Raw genomic sequence first — 23549 nt, 5'->3', positions numbered from 1 at the left:
TTTTCCTACCAAAATATATTTCAGGGAGCGTACCAAGGGGAGTGTTAGCATTAGAAGACAGAGTTAGATATTTCAGTTTTCTAATGAATAGCGAACTACCTCACATGTAATGTTCTCAGTATGTCAGATTAAAAACCATTGAAAACATCACTACAAAAGTGACAAAATGAAGTATTATTGCGAAATCTCATGAAACTACCCACTACCAAAAAAACCCCAAACAACCCCAAAACTCCCAGTCTTTTGTTTTTCATGCCATTTTCCATTTATCCAACAAGTTTGTTAAGAAATTTTTGGAATCAATATTTTTAAGATAAATTTTAAATGTTTAATGCTTTCAGTTCAAATTTTGGAAACCAAAAATTGTTGCTGTTCTCTATTGTCCTGTTTGTTTTCATCCTTGCTTTTCCCCATTGGGTTTTTTTACTTCTTTTCGCTAATGGGGAAGTCAAAGAAGGCAAGCAACTTTGGGGAAGGCAGGAATATATTTATGTGCATGCCTGTTGGCATAGAAAACAGTCCTCCCGTTTTGCTGTTGGCAATATTCCCTGTCTTTAGACTTTCCCTTGCTTTTCACTTGACGGTCCTTCAGTGAGCCACCCCCAGGATCCAGCGGCAGAAAGGGTGCCGAAGGCACAGCTGATCACCACCCACCCACAGCAGCTCTGCCTACAACAGTTTGATCTTAGAGGCTGCTGTCTCCTTGTGAGCTGACCTACAAGCTTTGTGGTGGGACAAAGGGATTTCCATGGATAATATTGTCTGATTGATGCCCAAGAGCTGATGAACTCATCCTCTCAGCCTATCACTTCATAGTCCCCAGGAGAAGTTTCCCTTAGCCTTTTACTTCCTCTTGCTTCACTGTTTACAATCTGCAGATCACTTTCTTTCTGATAATTTTTTTATTATTGAGGTGCACTCAGATGTTTTCATACTGGAGCCCGCAAGCTTTTTGTACAATTCTTCCATTCGCAAGACCTAATGCACGCCTCATTTCAAACACCATTTCCCACCAGTACCCTTTGATGGTCAAAGGGCAATGCCTCTGTTCCACACCTCTGTGTCAGCCTTTGTCTTTAGGTTACAGGTTTGCATGAGGACAGAAGCAGGAATTGCATTCCTTAAATACAGAGCTTTAAAATCATTTGCTAATGTGCTAACATTTTTTTGGATAGGCAGACAAAGAAGTTGCTTAACTGATGTGTAATAGGGTAGCATAATCATTACAATAACTGAAAGAGAAATTATTTACAATAATAGATGGGAATTTAAGTAGGGGTAATAAGACTGTGAAATGATGGGTGAGAAACTTGGCTGAATATCAAGGAGTGATATATCTTAGTGAAATAACCTAGTTATTGAGATGGCAGGAGCCCCATCAGCTTGGCTCATTTAAAGCTACGCTGGACAGAGCTGTAATGAATGTCCATCCACAAAGAAGAAATGTGCAGTTATCGAGGGGCCAGGCTAATCCTGGGATTTTTCTGTTTCAAGTCCGTGTGACTCTGAGGCAGGATGCCACAGAAGAAAGAGCTTTTCCAAACTCCCTGTGCTCAAACAGAATCGTAAAATGCTTAGAAGCATTTCTTTGTGCTATCAGTAACACAAACTTGCAAAATGAGTTACTCAAATTTGCTTGATTTTATTTTAGACCTTTTTTTTTTTCCCATGGAAGCAATATAAAAATGTGTTCTGTGGCTGAGAGCGCTCCCCCCTTCCAAGAGGCACTTTCCAGTAATTTATGACTTCTCAAACACAACAACCTGGCAGATTACTGTCCATTCTTAGCCCTAAACTAGAAAGGAATATTTTAGAATATAAATGTGTGTAGAGAGTTGTGAAATAATATTTTAGTCTATGTTAATATCCCAGAGCTGAAATAACTGTGGATACATGAGGCATGGGAATGTCTTTGCACCTCTCCTAGCTCTTCCACTAGCTCTTCTACATATTGAGCAACCAAACTTGGATGAAACAAGTGCCTGGCCACGTTATAAATGGTATTTAGAAAAGCAGGAGGGTAACTGGAAAGCCCCAGATGTGCAGAGCTAATTTTGTAGCTGAGACTACACAGTTTAGGTGAAATCTTTATTTGAGGAGGCATGTAACCTTGAATGAAGTCACTGCCTTTCCTACCTTTCACCAACAGATTTCTCCAGCTTTGATGTCATTTCGGATGCTACCTCCAGAGCATGCTGGACTGAAATTGGGACATTAGGATATCAAAATTAGAATATCATGCCTGCTGAGCCCCTGTGGACACTGTGCGCCTAAAGTCATTATCTGTGCTATTAGGAGGTTAACGGCGGAATGACAAACCTGGAATGTGATCTGAAATATTAGCAACTTTGGATCAAACGTGCCAGATGCAAACAGTAAAATCTCTCTGTTATGTTAAATAGCTGGTGTACATAGATGAATGAATGATTAGGGAAGTTAACTGAAGAAATGTTCTGTCCTGTACAGGCTGTCAAACACAAAGATACCATCTTTGTCTCAGTAAGTCTTCAAGCAACATCTGGATAATATAGAAGGATATCTGGACAGGACGGGAGGGTGTACAACTTCATTTTTGCACTCTTTCCCTGATATTTGTCACTTATATTTTCTGAACTTCTTGTATTTGAGACAGTATGACCATGTTTATGGTTTCTTGTTTGTGATTATGACTGTCAACTCCATGCCGAGATGCAGCCGTGTATAAACCAGCTCTGGAAGCAGAAGGATGCAAGAGAATCCTTGGGCTGAGTGACTTTGCACCAGGTGTTACTAAACTGCTAGGAAGGACCAGGCTGTCCCTGCATACTGTGCCACTACTGGGATGTAATGGCTCACTTGTGTGGAACTGGGGTGCCACTAATGTGATGTGACACGGTGCAGACATCCTCACAGGGTCATTAATGATGGCTCTGAAGACCATTTTGGAATCTGGCCTTTGTCTTGTAAAAATTATTCAGGCTCAAAACCACTGCTGCTTCAAGATTAATCCACTTCTAGTCCTTTTGTTAAAAGGAGTGTAAACAGTTGGAAGGAAACCATGTATGTTATTGAAGCACTACATTAATCACTATAAGCAAACTACTACAATGCTCTTTTGATATTCTAATGTAAAACCAAATGCACGCTACATCCAGAAACTGAAAACTGCAGTAATTGAGCCAAATTATTTCAAAGTAGAATACTCACCATCCGTCAAATGTGATAATGTGTGGATCAGTGAAAGAGTAGCAGTTCCCTGTTGGGAGGTCTCGAACTGTGACCTAGTTAAAATGAAATGTGTAATGAATACAGTCTACACAGCAGTTTTTCTTCATTACTGTTCCTCACAAAACATTAGGGGCAGGATTCATGTGTCAAGTGCAAACTAAAATCTGACTTCTAAAACATGATTGCGAATGGGTACAGAATAGGCTTCACTTTCAAACAACGGAGTTTAATCACATGCAGTAAGGGAGTTCAAAGTGCTCTGATTCCACCTGATGTAATGCCCTGTCTGTCTTTATCTGGTAAAAAGTGAAGCTTTTTTATTAAACTTTTTTTTTGCTAAGAAGTAGATCATTCACTGGAATTATCAAGAGAGTACAGTGCTCATTAAATTGTACTAATTTTAATTCCTGAATTATGGTATAAGGTATGTTGTAATTAAGTAGCATTAGCATATTTTAGTAGTAGTCACTGCCTGTCCCCTAATTTGACCTTAGATTTCCTGACATAGAATCTGAATGGCTGATTGGTATATATGATGTGCAGGTTATCGATCGGATACTGGCAACGAGGCCCCAGATCAGACTGCTGGAGCTGTCTGGCCTGTGAATAAAAGAGGCAAGGATCTACCACAGCAGCAGAGATCTTCAGCTGCATCAGCTTTTCGTTACTTGGGCACAAGACGAGGTGTGAGAGTCCTGGTCCCCTGCAAGGAGCAGATGTGCTGGCGAAAGCCAGAGGTAGGGCAACTGCCTTTGAAGTTGCAATGCCTGAACGCCAGGCAGTGCTGGGCCTGCATTGCCATGTCTGCTCCAGACGGTGTTTTTTTCATGGCTCAATACTCTGCTTTTCAGTTCTCAGAAATGCGGTACTGGGATGTGCAGTGATTTGCAATATGAAGAGCTCCCGGTCATACTGGTGGGAGTGATGAAGTGTTATGGTTTTCCCATATCCAGCCTGCCAAGCTGATTTCTTCGCCAGGGCTGTTAATTTTTTGCTCGCTCTTTGCCCATGAGAAGTCCAGAGGTGCAATTCAGTTAGTTCTACTACAACCCGCAGAGCGGGGAAGAAGGATGGCCGCTATATCCTTGTGCATTCTTTCAGTGACAAAGAACTTAGCTGTTAGGAACAGTGGTGAAATTAAATAACCGAATAAGAGGGTGAAGATAGAACCACACTTCCTGACAAAATTCCTCACCTGCAGCAATACATCATTGGTATTTCAGAATGCCCTTAACCATTGCACAGACACTGCTTAGACAGACACCCACCGGTGTCTGGCATACCAGGCTATGAAGAGTGATGGTCTTGAGGACTGAGAACAGCATTTTGATCTGAGGTCAATTGTAGTATTTGTATCTGCAGTGCGATATAAAGAAGTGTCTCAGAATTTTCCCATTTTCTCCATGGCCGCAACCTTGCTAAGAAAAACCTTTGCACAAGCAAATCCACGCGGCCCTTTCTGCTCTGCTCATTTCTTGCCTGACCCCAGCAGAGGATGCGGGTCCTTGTTGTAGGCAGTCAGTCTGCTGAAGAAATCCACATTATCAGGTGTCTGAATGTGTGAGGATGTTCTGCCCACCATTTCCGTTCAATTTTCGGATAAATCAAAAATATTGGAACAAGTCTGAAGGACTAAAGATTATGTGGACTTTAACATATAGATTTTTCCCTGATATGTTGCAGGAACTGTGTTATATTAAGGCGTCTAACTAACTGCAAAGCTGCAACAGGGAAATGCGGGGAGCGAAGGTAATGTCCATTATGTTTCCATAGATCATGTTTTAACTGAGATAGATGGAATTTATTATTAGCATTGATTAATTCCATTTTACACTTTCTGCTTTTTCATATTTTAATGAAAGCATTTCTAACTTCAAGCAAAAATATGGTTCTGTGAGTGCACTACACTGAATTACCTGCAACTTCTGATTTAACAATCTTAAAAATTTTAAACGAAGCTAATGCTGGAGAAGAGAGGATATAGTCCCATGCTAGGCATTTTACCTTTGAAGACCAAAATTTTTTTGGTCCAGTTTAATCTCATTCTTTCATGAGCAAATCCACAAAAATTAGGGCAGTGAAATTATAGATTTCACTGGGGGGTTGTTTTCGGTTACTTAAAATATACCAGCTTGGATGTGCCACTGCTCTGAGAAATTTAGCTGAGTCAATCTGTGCTCTGGTTTATTCTCTTGGGCAGTGGGATTATGGCTCTCAGACTTCCCAGATGAGGCCCTGAAACAACTTCACAGACAATGGACTGGTCCTTGCTTGCCACCCTCCTTTGGCCAGGCTTTCTGCAGGGGAAGCATGGCTGGCCTCCCAGGTTGTTTCTTGTTATTTTCCTTTTGGACCCTTCGTGCAGGGATAAAGGAAGAGATGGATCAGCGACATGTGTTGTTGGAGGTGTCCTGGTGATTCCTGGCAGTCACAAATAGAACACAGCACTGCTGAGTCCCAGTCCTCCTTTTGCATTACTGCACTACCTTTCCTCTGCCTTTCCAGAAACTTCTCCAAACCTTCCGTCTTAGCTCTCCTTCTTGAAAAGATGCTAATCCCCTAACCCATGTTCTCCCTCTCTCCTCTTCCAGCATACACAAGTACACCTGGTTACATCTATAATCCAGCTGTCGGCCTTACAGATGTGTTGACTAATAATTAAACCTAAATCTGCTAAAGCACAAGGCTTTACATGTTAATTTGCTTGGTGTATAAAGAGGCTGTTTTGGCTTACACTGCTGACAGCGGTCCCCACACGTTTATATGGTTAAGGTTTATCAGCATCTCATTTTCTTCAATACTAAAACTCGCATTTAAATCTGACACATTTGCCAAAATTATTTTAGGACCTGACCTTCACATCCTGGGGTGTATAAGCCCTCCAAAGAAAATCCCTCCGTCCAACTGGCTCAGCTCTGATGTGGCTGGTGCGGTTCCCATCCCGAGCGAAGTCTGTCACAGCTGTCACCGTCAGCGTGGCTGCTGCACAGCTGCTTCCCGAGCAGGGCACCCGCAACAGATCCACCTGGCATGCCGAAAGGGCGATGTCTGGGGGCCCCGGGAGCTGGCTATCTGGAATGAACACCAACACCAGGTCTGACAAGAGTTACCCAAACAGTTGCCCGTACCCAGTTTACTGTCCCATAGAAAGTTTCACATTCTGGGACCCGCATGCCTTGAAACCAGATGGGGTTTGCATGAAGGAGGCTGTGACTGACTGGATCCAACATCCCTCTGCACATTTCACCCTGCTTTCCCCACCCACCCCCTTCAGCAGACAGTTTACTGAAACTCAGTGGTGCTTTGCTTTCCACAGGTGCTAATATTTCTGGCATGACAGTTTTATCTTTATGGGTTCATGCTCAGGGAATGAAGATGAGTAGTTCTTATGACAAAGAAAGAGATGAGTCTATGTTTCTGGAAAACATTTATCTTTCACCAGCTTTATTATAAGGAGGTATCTGCTGGGAGTTATTTAGTTTAAGATAAACAGAATTTTTTATCTGGAAAGAGAGAGTTCTGGAGTCAGCTTTTAGTGAACTTTGGCTCCACGACAGGAAGGCAAATGCAGCAGATTTGTATTTGTATTTTTGGCTTAGCTAGGTCATGGTGCTTTACTTTCTAATCTGTAAAATTATGGTAGTTTTATTTCTATCTTTTACAGAGGCATTGTGAGGATAAATTCACTAAAGGAATGTGGAAAAGTAGTAAGTGGCGGTGGTACTGGCTATGTAAGTATCTGGGATGGAGAAGGAAGTGATGGGTGGTGACAAAATCAATATGGCAATGGCAACCCAAGTTGTTCATGCAGCTCTGCCTCTGCACATTGTATTTTTCCTAAAGGGACCACTTCTAGTAGCAGGACCCATGGTGTCCGCTTCTCTTGGGTCCTGATTCTTCATGCTGAGGTCTCAGGTAAAGGACAAACCTGGATTTACATTTCCATAGATGTGGTTTTTATTTACAAACACTGAATTGTAGTAGCATTTGGTTCTGAGCCACCTGGTATGCATTTTACACAGTGTGTGTCTGCTCCTCAAGAAGTCGCCCAATCCTTCATTAATCCTTTGGTAGGTTAAAAATGAAATCATGGCCCTACTGAAGCCAGTCAGAATCTCACTGCTGATTTCAGGAGCACCAGGGTTTGTGCCGAGTATTTGGTTTTCTGTCCCAGACCATTAATTATTAGCTGATAAGAACAAAGTTCTAGAAACGGTGGCAATGTAATTAATCTGATATGTAAATAAGTGATTTTCATATCGTTCTTCCCATTTGTAGAACTGCTTAATAGTTTATAGGAGATGACATTCAAGTATTTTAAAATAGTATTTCTAACATGATCAAATAATCAATGTTTTATTACTTATGGAAAAGACTCATAAAATATAGTTTAAATTAACCCTGTAGAGTTCTGTAGGAACTGAACTAAAAGCCTAGAAAAATTTATAGGACATTATTTCTCATATCAAATCCTTAAAGGCTGCCTCACATCTTAGAGAAAAGTCCTGGCTCACTTTCAAGGTTCTTGATTCAATTAAATTGGAGGATTCCATGAGGAATAGCTATTGCCATTACAGCCCCATGAGCTGTGCTCACAATCTAGAACAAAAGTTTAAAATCAAAGAAAATCTTCTTGTCAAAATAGTAATGATAAACTTAACAGAAGCCAAACTCCAGTGCCTCTGCTGTGCCTTGGCATTCATTATGATATTGTCTGAACTTGGAGAGATATTTCTGTGCTTGTAATTAGCTTTCTTATCACTTATTCCCTACATAATTAGCACAACAGTGTTGTTATATGCATTCAGTCAGACAAGGAGCTCGTCAGTTAATTTATTCGGTTTAAATGAATCTCAGCTAAAATAGTTTTTCTTTTCAATCCATAGCACTGTGGCCACAACTACGCTTTTCAGAAGCCCACAGTTTTCCCTCAGATAAAATAATAGACCCTAAAGACTATAAAGGCACAAAACAAACATGCTGTTATGCAAACACCCAGCAGCAGGTACTCAGCCTTAAATATATATAGGTGTCTCATAAATATATCATAAATTGATCATAAAGGGCCCAAGTGTCATCCAAGGAAATAGCCTCAGGATGGAGCAATCAGGGGCTAGGGCTGGTTGTTAGTTTAAGCTGCAGAAATGAGTTGATTAAAACCAAGGGAAATTCTTCATTTCAGTGACAACTTCCTTCGAAGATTAGTTAATTGGTCGAGCTGTGACTCCATCCTGGCACCTCCTGGCACCGACACATCAAGCCCACTGATGGCTTGAAAATAAAACTCCTTCTGCAAGTCTTGCCTCACTTCTTTCTTCCACTCAAATGCGCCTTGTGGGACTGTAGAAGACCTTGGCAAGGGGTCAGCCTCAGTCTCCGAGATCTATCTATCCATCTCTCTCTCTATATATATATATCTGAGACAGATCCGATCTATCGAACAAAACCTCCTCCACCTGAGAGCTCCTGGACCACGCATTCATTGTCCATGAGATTTTGAAAGGCTTTATCAATGCCTAAGAAAATGTGTATTAAAAATATGCCTTTGACAGTTTATGTGAGGCATTCTCATTCGCTCCTCTTGAACGATAGGTATGTGAGTTGCCCGGAGCCTGTGGGGATGTCCCACCACACACCAGCCTGCACTCTTGGCTCCCTCAGCACCTAAGGAACTCTGTTCCCACGAGCTCAGCGGATGTTTGCCTAATGGACTGGTAGAGGCTGAGCCAAAAGTGATACGTAGAACAGAGCAGCACTGAGCCATGGAGAAAACAGAGCAGCACTGAGCCATGGAGAAATGCAAAGTACTCCACGTGCCAGAGCCAACACAGCTGCTGAAACCATAAGGTGCCGTTCAGTTTAAGATCATTGTGTTATGGTGCCATTTGAATTATTTTTTTCTTTTGTCTAAGCGCTTGGCTGATGATAGGGAGAGAAAGGAGAGGGATTTAGAAAGGGAAGAATATTCACAAATTATTTGGGCTTTGCCAACATTTTTTTGGGGCTGGCTTTTTGTGGGTAGAGAAACTGTGGCTGCAATCCTCTAAACATTTTCTGATTAGGTCACTTGTAGAAGAGAAATAAATGCCTTGTTAGAAAGAGGGTTGGGTGTTTTATTTAGTGCAAATGGAAAGTAAATATGTATGTATGTATGTATGTATGCCTCCCTTGGTTAGGCATGATATTCCATCAGATTAACTGAAGGTAAGCATTTACTGATTAAAAGGGCAAGAATTTTCTCAGTGACATTGTCAGTGTTTTCAAGTAAAAAATAATACTTTTAGAAAGACAGTGATATATAAGAAAGATTTTTTTCTTCTCTATAGAGTTAGACAAAAATTGTAAGCCAGCAAAAGAAAGAAAAAAAAGGCTTCAGTACACATTTACTGAATAATAAATCTGCAGGTGAGCTTCTTATTGATAATTAATGAAATTATTCTACCTAAGACCATTCTTGCTACAAAAACTTAAAATGGAATTTTATACTCCTGGAATTTAAAATAACTTCTTCTACTCCTAGTTATTTCATCCATAAATCTCAACGGACTCTTGTTCAGTTTGTTGCTAGTCAGATTATTTTTTTGTCCTCAAAAACATGTGTGATATTATAATTTATTTTATTTTGCAAACAAATGTATGGCCTGGTTTGTTGATTTTATAGCTTCTGCCCTTTGTTGCTATTCACATCTTATAATTTCCATAAGATTTCATTGTAACATAAATACAGGAAAAAATAATCACATTGATTTGATACTGATATATAAAACTCTTACCCAAATCCTGAGTACTTAGCTGCAAAGTAATTTTACAGGAATCATCCTGCCCAGGACAGGCAATGGGTACAGTGCTTAGAATGGTCAAAACATGCTCTTTGCCATCCTCTGCAATTTGTAGTGATTCAGGTAAAAACTGGAAATAAGAAAATAATTTTTAGAACACTGACAGATTAATTAGGCAATACTGATATTTATGAAATTTTTAGTGTTTTAATCAATTACAAAAATACATAATTGCTTGTAAAGTAATAATAATCTTTGTAATAATCTTTGTAATCATGATCTTCAACTTCATAAGATGAACTTGCTGAAATACTGTAACACTTGGCAGTTAAGAAAATGTTTGCAATTGTCATACATAGTGCCTAATTGCTTCTCCTAATCTCAAAACAGGTTTTTGTTCAGCCTGAAATAGCATGATACCATAGAATTTATTAATTTTTAATGTTCCTTGTTAAAATGAGCTCCAGTTCCAATGCACTAGGAGAATAAACATGGCCTGGAGTATGGCATCACCTCATGATCATGGACTCTGTGTTTGTACTCTGCCCCCAGTGCAAAGTGAACGCAATCTTTGCCCAGTTCCCCTTTCCTGCTATGGGTGGAGGAAGGATTTCTCTGTACATGACATACTGCATCTTCAGTGGCCAGGGAAAGAGCTTGGGTTGTGCCATTTCTGTCTGGCTGTTTTCCCGGGGCAAGAGCAGAAGGAGCACTCAGGGCTAGTCAGAAATGGGAATTTCTATTCCCTGGGAAATTCTGGCATTTCCAAAAAAATACCCAAACTGTTCTTCAAACTTTGCACAGAATGGGCTGGCAGAGTTTTCAAACACCATTCATGGAGGCAGGGAGCTTATATACTCAGATCTCAAAATCTCCTGGACTGCCAGACTGACAGTCTAATCCTCGAGTGGGATTAGACCTGTTTTTTGCACTCAGTGCGCATCATCTCCAGCAATTTGTGTTTTAAGAAGATGATGGATAAAAAGTCATTTTTGTCTCTACTTTATTCTGGTTTAGTTACAACAAAATTCTTCATCCTTCTAGGTGTGCGCTCCCATTATACATAGACACGAGAACACTTTGGGGTGTATTTACTAAAAGATGTAGTTTTGCACATTCTTTCTGGTGCATTAGTGTCAACACCTGCACATGGTGCTGATGGGTGCTTCAGGGCGTTTTACAAACAGGCTGAAAGCCATTTTCTCAAAGCAAACATAAAAGTAGCACTGGTTATGATGATCAGGGCTTATGTTTCCGTGTCTTGTTTTTCAATGCATGTCAGATAATGTATAAATATACCCTAGGGACATGCCAAGTCAGTAAATCAGGGCCATCTGCATTACCTTAATCCCGGCATAGAAACCTTTGCTCTCTTCAGGCAGTGACTGCTGCTCAGGAGCGTCCCTCGTAAAAGCAGTGACAGTGCAAAAGATCTGTAAGAAATAAACAGCATATGCTATGGCTTTTCTTGAACAAAATTTGTATAATTATTAATTTTCCTGTTGATCAGAGTTGTTAAATTTCCTACTGTTGAAACATATTTGGGGGGTTTAGGTTTTAAAAATGTTTATGCATAAATCTTGAGATTTGGAAGAATTTGTGATGCATTTAATATGCTAAGAAACATGGCTTCTGTCTCAACAATTAGTAACACTGAATGCTTACAATGTGTTTTCCTCTGCATGTTTTCAAGCACCTTGGTTAGTGATATTAACTCATTTTAATTAGAGAGAATTACATTGTTCAGAGATGTTACTGTCAGGATTAGGATATTAGCCCTTGGGATCCCAGACTTCAGTCTGACCACTGCATCAAATATCCTCTCTGTGTACCATGTTTGTGAGCATTTTTTTTTTAAATTTAAATTAGTTTGACAGTCATCTGGACTCAGAAACTGTGTCAGCAATATAAGAAGCTCCTTTTTTTTTTTTTTTTCTTTTTGCATTATGGAAGATGATGCAGATGTGTCCACTGGGTACATATTATATAAAAAAAAAAAAAATATAAAAAAATTCTTCCAGAACAAAACCTCCACCAAACACAATGTACCAGGCCATTTATGGTTTATTCCTAGCACAGTCACGCAACCTGTATCTCCGCTGAGCCCGCACACCATCTGCCATCTTAATGTTTCGTTGGTTCCAGAAAACCCAAACTGCTAACATAATTTCTAGGATCATAAGTTTAAACTACAGAAATTTTCCTTCAAGCAAACGACAACAGGCTCTGCAATTGTACTTCTGAATTTTTTGGGGGGCCTCCTCTTAGAAATGAAGTAACAGATTGTGACATACTAAATCAATTCCAAATAGTCAGATGGCATCTTCATAGCTATTGCCTTTTTTAAACCTTGAGTAACCCGTGAGAAGGAGTTGGACCAATCTAATTTATTTTCCATTGTGATAAACTCCTTTGGACGGGTTTTGCAGCACCCCTCCCTGGCCATGCTGCTCTTGCTAGCTCTCACCTGCTGGCTCAGGCACAATCCTCATGACCAGTATCAGCAAAACAGGCTCAAAACCAGGATGTTCCCAGATTCATGTGATCCTACAGGGATGAGCCACACAGCACTCTGGAATATTTTTTTTACCACCCTAAAAATCCCTCTTTCTTACCATCAAGTCATAAGTTTCCTCCAAAATGAAGAATCCTCTTTCCTAACTTATTTATGCCCAATGGAAGTGCCCCAACAGCAGCACAGCATCATTTGTATGGCTATGGGAAAAATCCAGTTTTCTGTGCTCTTTAGGTGGATTGTTTCCAGTCCTAGCTCACCCCCAGACTTATGTGACCTGGGGGCTATTTTTACGTTCATGAAGTTTCTCACTCTTTTGCCAACAGCTCCAGCCAGTTTAGCCCAGTGAAAATTGTGTCATTCACTACATTAACTAGATGGAAGCTTTGAGGTCATACTGGGTGTACTGGGGGAAAAAAGACACAGACCTCACAGAGATAATTTACAGTTAAAATTCCTCAGATACTTCATAGTTAACCAGTTTGCATCCAAAGGAGAACAAGTCATTGTCTCCTCAAGGTAATAAACCCCTGTTAATATTAGATATTTATTTTCTGCAAGCATTCCCTAAAGGCCTGTGTGCAGCTTACAGACTTTTCAAAACAGTTCTGCTGGGGAGGCAGGAGGAGAGCATTGATCTTCCTCCTGCTGCTTCTCCTACAGCTGCCACGGGGAGAGTCTGCAAAACAGGGATCTGACAAGGCGGTGACAACAGAGGAAGAGTTCGGGTAACATATATTCCCTCTATTAAAAAATAATAAATAATACCAATCCCCTTGCAGAGCTCATTGAGTAAATCAAATGCACCTGCATTGCAGATACTATATTAACACTTGCCGGGCTGTTGGCACTTTTGCCTTCAATGTTTTTTTTACCCAAAATGTTGGTACAGAGACTTGGCAGCGCGCTCCTGCCAAGGGGGGAGCTGTAATGAGGGGAAGCAGCGCACACGCCAGGATGCCTGGCACCGACAGAGGCATATCCTGGTGATCTTCCCCCAAGTGACATCCCAGGAAATGTCAGAACCCAGGTTCATTCCCTGCGAGCATTGTATGTTCTCACATATATATTTTAGAGGTATATTTTATTGATAAAGCACTGAACATTAAAAAAAAAAAAAAAAAGACTCTGTAATGATACACTGAGATATTCTTAGACTATCAGTCCCTTCCTGTTCTATCTTCAGCGCTTTTGGAGATTAGCACAAACTTTGCAAATTCGAAATGTACGGACAGCCTTCATGAGTTACTTTTCATTTCTGTCTTTTCTATCATCCCTCTTCTTGTAGCGCCTTTACCTTGTTAGGTGCACACTCCACGATCGGCAGATATGTTCATTGGCTGCTGAGCTACGGGCTGACAGTTTGTCACACAATTACGATGATAGTCACTCCGAGGAGGGTTTTTTTTTGCCTTCAGCTAAATACTAGCTTTTTTCTCTAGTTCAGTAATCAACTTTTTCTTTCTCTCCCCCATTCCCCCATCTCAGGATGCAGACTTTTTGAAGCAAAGAGATAAAAGCATCACTGACAGCAGTATGCTGATGGCCGTGACAGGTTAGGCAGTATTTTTCCACAAATTCATCGGATCTGCTAAAAAAAATCAAATTATATTTTTTTCATCATCCCTTTTAAAGAGACAGAAACATAAGGGTGCCCTCGGACAGGATGACCAGATTGGTTCTGGGTGTGGGCAGCTCCCTTTCCCCCATCTGCTGGCAATCTTCCCATAGGGCAAAAAACTACTTCTAATCCTGATCGAAAAAGGCCCTAGTAACTGAGATAACTAACTAACTTTTTCCTCTCTTGTGTATTGGAGCAGAGTTCCACCTTTACAGGGACTCAGATTCCTTCCCGGTTTGCCACGGCCCCCCTAAGCAGCATATTTAGCTAAAAACAGAATTCAGTCATTAATCTGGTGAGGGTCAGGTAGCTTGGGAAACAGTTTGGGAAAGGATTTTAATCCTAGGACCTGTCACCATCTTCGGCAAATTTCCCTCTAACAACTTGCACATCAAAACATCAGGTTTCTTTTCCCCAGGGCTCTCAGAATCCAAAGCTCCCCTGAATTGGTTGTTTATACTCATTTTGATCATAAAACCACCTCCAGTTTCACCCTTTTTCTATACCCCTAATTACTCCTGAACATAGCACAGGGAATGTGGGCTGGGCTGTGGAGGGGATGCTGGCTGGTGCATCCAGCATGGCCATGCCTCCAGTTCCATCAGGCTCTCCCAGCCACGCTCAGGTAAGGGGTTGGGTACCCCAAGTTCTGTGATCAAACCCCATCCCTGCCGACCAGTCAGGGAGCTGGGAAGGCTCCTAGGCTTGCCAGATAATTTAGGGAGCTCTCAGGATGGCCAACCTCAACAAGGTGTTTCTCAAAGCACTGGCAGAGGCGGTGCCACCACCCAGCTAGATCGTGTCCCAGGGGCAACAGCACTTGTCCCCAAAATGGGAAGAGCTGGCAGACGGGAGTACTGGGTTTGGATCTGCCCATTAGGACTTCTTGCATGATTTCTCACCAGAGAAAATGAGGAAATTCATGTGCTGGTCACCGGCTGCAGTCCCCGCTTGCTCCCCTAGTGCAGCCTGTGCCCTGGGGCTGGGATGCTCCCTTGGGAAGGGCAGGACATTCGTGCAGCCCACAGTGGGAGGACCCAATTCCCATCTCTCCAGCAAGCACTGGAGCTGTATTGCAGTGCCAGAGGCCCCGCAGTGACAACAGCAATGGGTTAAAGTTGAAATATCTGCCTTTACTGGTATTGATCTTTCAAAGATTAAGTACAGCCAGGTACCTCTCGGTAGGAGCTGAAAGCCTGGATTAAAATGTAGATGGAGGCACTTTCCTGACCCAGACATTCAATCTCCTGAGAGGTGTGGGAATTCAGGGATGCCTCCAGTCAGTAATTTATGTTGCCCACCCATGGGAAGCTCCCTTCTCAACTTTTTAGGGATACCTGCTGCTTCCCACTGACTAGGCAGGGAAGCCTGCATGCTGCTGGTAGGGTGCAGGTGCCTCACCTGTGGGTGGTTAACCCTGCCACCTCCAGGATGGGATCTACCCTCCCAGCTACCTCGCCCATGTCAAAAGGCAGGCTGGGGCTGCAAGGGTGAGTCACCTGGCTGGCAGGCGAAGGGTTGGGCAGGGAATGGATCATGCCAGGTGAAAGGGTGTCACATGATGGCTATCAGGACCTCAGAGCTGCCATTGTCTGCTCTATTAAGCACTAATGGCCTGGGGTTATAAAACCTAGAGGAGCTGCTCTACCAGGAGCTGGGGAGTGCATGTGTGTGGGAGGGAGTTGTGGAGTACAGTCTTGATGAAAAGAGCAGAAGATGAGCAGAGCTGAAGGGTGGCATTTCTATGCAAGCTGGAGGGGGGAAAATTACTTCTTGTTAGCCTGAAGATGTGATCTGGCTGTAGGGATTTGCAGAAAGTGGTAGGAACAAAGCCTCTGGAGAGGTTTTGCAGAATAGTTAGCAGGAAAGGGAAAGTAGGGAGAAAGTGATTTTGAGTTAGATAATAAACTAGACATTAAAGATTTTTGAACACCTGTTGTTCCCTGTGATGGGCTGTTGGATGCAGAAGGGAGCTGGTGCAGCAGTGTGACCTGACAGTGCCAAAAGTCTGGCTCTAGTCACTTTGCTACTTGCTATGTTAAAAAAAAGCATCTCTTCCCAGTTGCCACGTGGCCGAACAGTACGTGGAGGCTGACTGTTAGGCCATTCATCTCCGAAGGAAAGTCATTTTGCCAGGGTAGTAGTAGGGTGTCTTATCAGCTGCAGAGTTTTGCTCATCATCTCTCTGACCATTTCTGCTTTAAAATCTTTGTTCAAGGCCACCCGGAGCTCTGTTTCTACAAGGATGCTCTTCATTTGCTTCCTGAAGGTTGAGAAGGGAGTTGTAAACTCAAGTGTGACCTACAAACAGGCAGGTATTCCTGTTTCTGTGGCTGATTTTGTCAAGTCCAGTGGTTGGGATGAAATTGGTATTTAAGCAGGGTGAAGTTTAACCCCTCTTCCTTTGTAGAGGGAAAATTAGTTATTTTATATTTCGAGGCACTAATTTACAGTCTTTCTGGCTGGGGCACGTTCTTCTGCTGTTGCAGAGTGCCATGCAAAGCAGCCATGCAGCTGAGAAAAGCCACCTTTACTTAAACATTTTTCTTTTACAATGTGCATCATAGTTTAAGTATGGTCACAATCGCTCCTCGCCATATGAACTTTTGGATTGCTGTGCTGGGCAAAATCTGCAAGGTTTTCTTCTAAACACCTTTATTTCTTAGCATAACTCATTACTCACAGTGTGCTGCTATAATTTATAGATGGCTGTGCCTCAAGGAATGAAATGACCTCTGTCACTATCGCATAAATAAGGCTTAGGAATGCCGGGATTTTCATATCAGATGGAGTAGGCTTCTTTCAGTGTTTATATAGAAATAGTGGCGTGTTATAGATTTATTTAAGGCTGCAATAGTTTGGTGAACATTATGCTGCCAACTTTACTGTCTGAAATAACAAAATTGGAGGCCAAAGATGGGGGAGAAAAGCACACATGATGGCTATTAAAAAATAACTGGCTCTCTAGTCAATACAAGTTCAGAAATGTTGGCCAGTAAATCAACTCTCCTCTAAGGTTTGACTGTGTATTAAAATATGTCAATAGATATTCTATTATGTGACTAACCTATTACCTGGAGACTTTTTTGGCAGATAAAAAATAGCGTAGGTATCAGTCACCCAAAAGATGATTTTTTTTTTAAAAAAAAATCTTTTCACTTGGCTGAAGGGTTTTTTATCAAGAAATGAACAAAGATGCTGATTTCAGGCTATGAAAGCATTGAAACCAAATTCAGGCTACGTGCAGTTAGACAATGTACAGGTTAAAAAAAGCAAACAGTTTTCTAAATGCTGCAGATTCTGCAACCTAGGGGACAAATTCTGCTCTGAATGCACCCTGGCAGTGTACAGCTGTGGGGGCCCTCCCACTGGGTTCTGCATGGAGAAAGGGAAAGAGAATTGCGAAGTGCCTCCGATTCATTTTCTCCTCTCTGATGCTGCTTTTGTCAGTGAGGATCTGGCCTTCCTTTAAATCTGCCTGAGAAAAAAAGCCTTCCATCTGCATTTTTCATGGGCAGGTGGAAGTTCCAAACTACCTCTGTGTGGTGGAGTTTGGTCCCCACGATCTGGCTCTCCATTGAGTGGCATTACCTTTCTGTTGCGGTGGCCCTACCAATACTTACTAAGTTGCTTCAGATTTACACTGGAGGTGAAAGGAGAGTCTACCCCTCTGTGACTCTTGTTAGACACCTACAGTGGGACAGCAAACTCAGTAAAATGCTTTTTTAAAATCTTTATTATTTAAAACCGAATTCTCAGTTACAGCTGAGGCTTCATTGCTTAGTTTTCACCAGTGATGATTTATGGATAATTATAATTAGTCAAATAGGCCATGAAGACCTTTAAAAAAAATCTAGCAAGGAAGAGAACATTTTAGTCTCACTAAACCCACTAAATTAAACATGTAGTTTCAGCAGAGGACAAAGAAGGGCTTACTGGAAATTTAATATAATAAAAATGGTCTTATAAAAATTTGGTGATGCTAGTAGTTAACAGAACTATATTTTTACTCTGAATCCCTCAGGATTGTTAGAACTAGATTTGAAGTGATTGCAAGTGAAATTATTTTGATGAAAATATCTCTTCATAACACAAACTTGTCTTAAACTGGCAGAATTGTCTGCCTCGTTATATGGTAAGTGAGGGCAGTATCAGTCAGATTCTGAGCTCAGGAGGCATAGTTATGTGGAGAAATGAGAAAAACTACCTAGATTGTGCTGCTGTTAGAAATGACTCATACTTTCAAGAACTGGAAAAAGCTTATTCACATTTCTTAAATATCTTAAATATCTCAAAGAAGAGCTGCAAAATGCCAGGACTATTTTCAACCTACTTTTAACACAAGGCCATTATCCGTGTTTATTCTTTCAGTTCATTGTAGCAGCAATAATGGCTCTCTGCCTATAAAAGTTATGAACCTAATTTAACTTTAGAAGTCTTGTTTCTCTACCATGAAAGGCCATGAATTCATACACGAGTCATTTTTTTTCACATCTTGTATTGGCTTCTGTTTTGTTGTTGTTGAAACTAGCTCTGTGTTGCTATGTAAGCCATCAAATATACTTCTTAAAGATTGTTTTGTAATGAACTCTATCTTTCAGTATGCTATTGAACCAAGAATTTGGAATCAGAGAGGCAGAACACCATGAAAAAGACCATAAAATAAACCTCCTTCTATTTTAAAATGTACTGCCTTTCTTTTCTGTAAAAAGATGTTATTGTGTCTCTGGTCCGTGAGTATAAAAATTACTGAGTGCATATAGCTGAGCCGGCCTCTATGGCAATTTTTTGCTGCTGCAAGACACAAAAAATGCTAAGCAAAAATTGGCTCAGGCTCGTGTACCTACTACTCATACCAACTTCATGACATTCAAGCTGTACGTGCAAATGTTCGAGATGCCTTTAGAAAACAGTAAAATGGATAGCTTCCATGAACTCACTGCAATTCAAAGCAATATGGATCCTGAGTTTGGTAAATACTAGGTAATGACCCTGTTGCAAAACAGTTTCAGTTTGGTTTTTGGTGGGTGGGGTTTTTTTTTTGGTTTTGTTTTTTTGGTTTTTTTCAGTAGTTGTAAGGATGAATGAGGAGTGGCATTAGTAAAAACACAACAAAGATTTAATAAAAGGATGTGATTCGTCTGAGTGTTTAAACCTTTTTTGATGAAGGCAGGGTCGCATTACCGTGTCTCCCAATCTGAGATTTATGCCGTTCATCTCTATGTAGGAAAATGACTCCAGGGTGGTTTCATGCTGAATCTGCTCTTTCTTGCCAGGGGTGGAGAGGCGCGACCAGCCCACCGTGTACTGCAGAGGCAGTGGTGAGGGGGGGCGGCTGAAACTGCACTTCAGGTGGACGCAACCTTGCACAAGCTCAGGAGTTATCACTGGTTGCAAAGCCAAGCTGGTGAGTTTTTCTGGAAGCAGGAAACAAAAGGAGGATGTAGCACAGCATGTTCTTTTAATATTACAATTGTTCACTCAACAAGAAGATTTCAGTATAACTAAACACGAGAGAAACGGTACATTTTGTATTCATGTGATTTGATTATTAACTATGCAAGCAAGAAAATGTATTTCATATGAAATGCAAAAAATTGCTAATTGTGTACTGACTAACTATTGTTGTTGTAATATTTGACCTCGAGTTTTTTAATACTTTTTTTTTCAGTAAGAGAAATGTTATTGAAATGAAGCACTCGGATTAATACAAATTAATTACTCTGGCAAAGGCCATCAGCTTTGCATTCCCCTGAAGCGCAGTCTTTTGATCCAAGTTTTGCAATAAGTGCAGAAGAGATATGAGAAATCATTATGTTGCAGAGGTAAACCGACTCTCAGAGAGCACTCAGCCCACATTGACATGCTGCAAAGATCCTTCCCAGGCTGTTCTGGGATGTACCTACGCTGAGCCTGCTCAGTATAGTCTGCCTCTGCCCAGAATAATGCCATTGCTCTAAAAATACAGCCTGCTTCCTATAGGCTCCAACGAGTAATGAAGTCTGAAACTTTTCTTCTGTTTAAACTCACCTAAAAAGTAGAAACAAAAAGCTTTATAATACAGTAGGTGATGCTCTTTCATCTCTAGAGACCTGGGCTCAAACAGAACAGGAAGCTGGTTCAGATGCTTTGAAAGGATAAATTAAGTTTTTTGGAGGATTATAGAAAACATTATAGAAGCCCAAGAGATTAAGGTATGACGCTGTTATAGCGGAACGAAGAACCAATATGTTAACATCTGTCCAGGGCAAATAAAAAGAGGAAAGGAAAAGAAACAAGTTTCTTAAAACATGAATAAGGTCCAGTTGTTTATATCCTTTTCTCTTTGGTTCCTAAGGGAAGCTGCCTTAAACCGTGGCTTACATCATGCCTTTCTGCAGAAAATTATTCAGAAGGACAAAGTTAGGTGATCAGCTCATGGGAGGATGTGAGCAGAATTGCAAACGTGTACATGGCTTTTCCCAGCCGTGGCCTTTCTGCCAAGCTAGGAAGCTTTAAATTCATTTTGTTTTGCAGCTCAGAAGTGCTGAGCGGGGTCCTGTCCCCCCGCCTCCAGAGGATGGGGCTGGGGGATTGACCTGGGCCAGAAGCTGTGCCAATGCCAGCTGGACCTGGCTCGGGGGCTCTGCAGAGGCTCCTGTGGTGCAATGTTCACAGCTGAATTTAAGACCATGAGTTAACAACTCCCAGGAAAAAAACTTCGGGTTTGGATGTTTTCCATTCAATATGTGGTACCGCAAAAACACCCTAAAGGCAAGAAGTTAAAGACTTGGGAGAGTTGGACCTCACTGAAATACGTGGGGAAAAAAAGGTGAGAGCTTCAACTGCAGTGGTAAGAAAAAAGCAGAAAGTTGTTGGTTTGGGATAGATGGGAAGTGATAAACTTTCTTTTATGAGAAATGCAGCAGATTTACATTACTAAACAAGTATGGATCAACAGAAAACACAAACCTAATCATCTAAAAGGTATTGGTCAAAAATTCTTCAAACAGGGGTAGTGGAAATCTTCTAGTCTTTAAAAAAGCCAAGCTTAAACTGGAAAATGACTATATTCAGTTAAAAAGTAATTTCCAAGAAAGAATCATGGAAATTAAAGAACAGTTTCGTTTATTTTAATAGATATTTTATTTCAAATAGTGAAATATCTCAATTTCTTTGAGCCTTTTTCCTCCCTTTTCTTCATGTGGGCATGTTAAAATATTGACAAAGACAAGAAAGTAGATCTCTCTCTCTTTAAAATTTAAGCGTGAATTTTGCCTGATTGAAAGGTGATAACCCTGGTTTCTCAGTGTGCCATGTCTCTATCCAAAAATGCTGAAAGGAAAGTATAGAGGTAATGTTATTTCCTTTTGAGAAAGAACTGTCTTTTCTAACTAAATCACGTGAACATGCTCCAAAGTTCAGAAGGTTTAACTGAGTGAGCAATTGCTTTCTGCTATTCATTTGTTTCCTAGCTACCAAACAGCACCTAGATCTCTTGTAGTAGGCTGAAAATTATTTCTGACTAGAGTAATTATATAAATGTCATGAAAAAGATGTTATCAGTTTGGTTTTCTTTCCTTCCAGAATTTCAGAATTTTTTACTTTTTTTGGGGGGGGCGTGGGGGATACCGGATTACTGAAGATACCTTACATACAGTGCCTCAATAAACCCAGGCGCCTCTGCTCACTAGCTCTGCAACTTCGAGCCAAAGTGGAGCCAAAGACAGTAGGAAAGGTTACATGTGAACTGTAACCAAGCAAAGAACACTTCGGTAATACACACCAGATTACATTTTGCACCAGTAATAATAGCTGTTCTTCAGGAACACCTTGGACTGCCATTGATTTGTTTTCTACACGGTCTGCATTTCACTGGGAGTGCTGCTTGACTTGCAAGGTCACAGAGATGTGCATTACAATCCCAGGACCCTCGAGCACACAGCCAGAGAGGCATGTGCAATCTTATTGATAAACACTTGAGTGATCCTCACCTTCGGCGCAGTAGCCCATGCATCCTTGAGTGGGCTGCAGGAGGTACACAAAGAAGCTGCCGCAGTTCCTGACGGCGACGGGTATCCGAAACAAGCAGCAGTCCTTGGTGCCCCCGAAGACCTGCCAGGTAGCACAGGCTGTGAGCCGCTTGCTCTCGCCAGGAACCGGCAGGGATTCAGACTTCAGCGACAGCCACACTGGAGCTTGTGTCCCGCATTTGTTCATCTGAGGATGCACACAAAAGAAACAGTTTACAGCAAATGCGGTAAGACTCTGTGGAGAATCACTAAATCCCAAGAACTGGAGTGTGGTGAACTTGGAGAGTCAGTGGAAAAAGCTGTGTAGGTGGGGATGAAAATGTCTTTGTCAGTTTAGAGGGGTGACTTTACACAGATAAAATTCTCAAAGAACACAATCACCAGATTTGAAAATATTTTCCTCTGGTTTTGGATGGTTTGTATGAAAAAGACAAAAGTATGTAAATAGGCTGGATCTCTGGGAAGCACGCTTTGGGCCACGTTGGCTGGACATTCTCATCCATGCTTTGTCTGTGGAGGGATAAAGCAAAGGCTGACAGAGCATGAGGGGCAAGAAGGTATTGAGACCACGCTGAAGCAGAAGACCGCTATGCTGAGAGCATCATACACCAGCACCTTCCTCCAAAACAGCTACAGCTTCAGCTGCTACTGTCCTGGCAGCTTCTGCTCTACCCCTCCAGCATGTACTGGACAGGTCTTTGGGGGCTGAGCTTCTCCCTCATTCTTGTAAAGAAATATATCTGCAGGATATATGAAACAGATGTGCAGGATATATATGATTTGACCAAATTTTCTGGGGTTTTTGACCTTCAGGCTTCTAATTATTAACAGATTCCCTGAATACCCTGGACATAAGAAATCCCAAAGCAGAAAGAGTTGGTCCTAAGTGGTTTAAGCTACAGATGTTGGAAGTAGATGATCTTTAAGGTCCTTCCATCCAAACCATTCTTTGATTCTATGATTTTGAGTCACGTCTGGGAGAGGCTGCACCTTTCCTGACTTACAGGTGGATGTTCAGGCATTGCAGATCTGAATTGCCCTCTGTACCTGCCAGGCTCTTTCCACTGACTAAAGGAACTTAATTATCCAAATTGTCTTTAAATACCTCAGTGAGGACGTTAGGTATAATCAGAGCCTAATAAAATATACACAGCCAGTAACAATGGTAACTTGTTATTCTGCACCATTACATATCATTTGCCAGTATGCAAAGCACACAGATATTTGAGCTAAAGTTTGAAAATTATTACCAAATGCTGACAATAATTTACCCTCAGATGTCAGTCATGCTCTGCAGAGTGTGATTGATGCCATTGCTTTGTGTTTCTTCAGCCAGGGGCAGGGAACTATAATAGTCAGACTTGGACACGCTTCCCCCCAGTGTGAGCACTGGGCTATACATCACATTGGGGAAA

At 41.4% G+C, this 23549-nt stretch overlaps 1 protein-coding gene across 1 annotated transcript in view; it reads right to left on the bottom strand.

Annotated features, from left to right (window-relative positions):
* Positions 1–23549, bottom strand: part of LOC119152354 (von Willebrand factor D and EGF domain-containing protein-like) — a 185793-nt gene that overhangs the window by 113893 nt on the left and 48351 nt on the right. Inside the window, exons 3-8 of the mRNA XM_037397521.1 lie at positions 22096–22321; positions 19307–19539; positions 11330–11419; positions 9981–10116; positions 6062–6279; positions 3187–3260 (exon numbers count right to left, since the gene is read on the bottom strand). Of these exons, the coding sequence (XP_037253418.1) occupies positions 3187–3260; positions 6062–6279; positions 9981–10116; positions 11330–11419; positions 19307–19539; positions 22096–22321 (977 nt within the window). The remainder of the gene's footprint in view (positions 1–3186; positions 3261–6061; positions 6280–9980; positions 10117–11329; positions 11420–19306; positions 19540–22095; positions 22322–23549) is intronic.

This window comes from Falco rusticolus, chromosome 8 (genome assembly GCF_015220075.1).
Source record: "Falco rusticolus isolate bFalRus1 chromosome 8, bFalRus1.pri, whole genome shotgun sequence".
NCBI lineage: Eukaryota > Metazoa > Chordata > Aves > Falconiformes > Falconidae > Falco > Falco rusticolus.
This window is presented reverse-complemented; position numbering and strand designations above follow the sequence as displayed.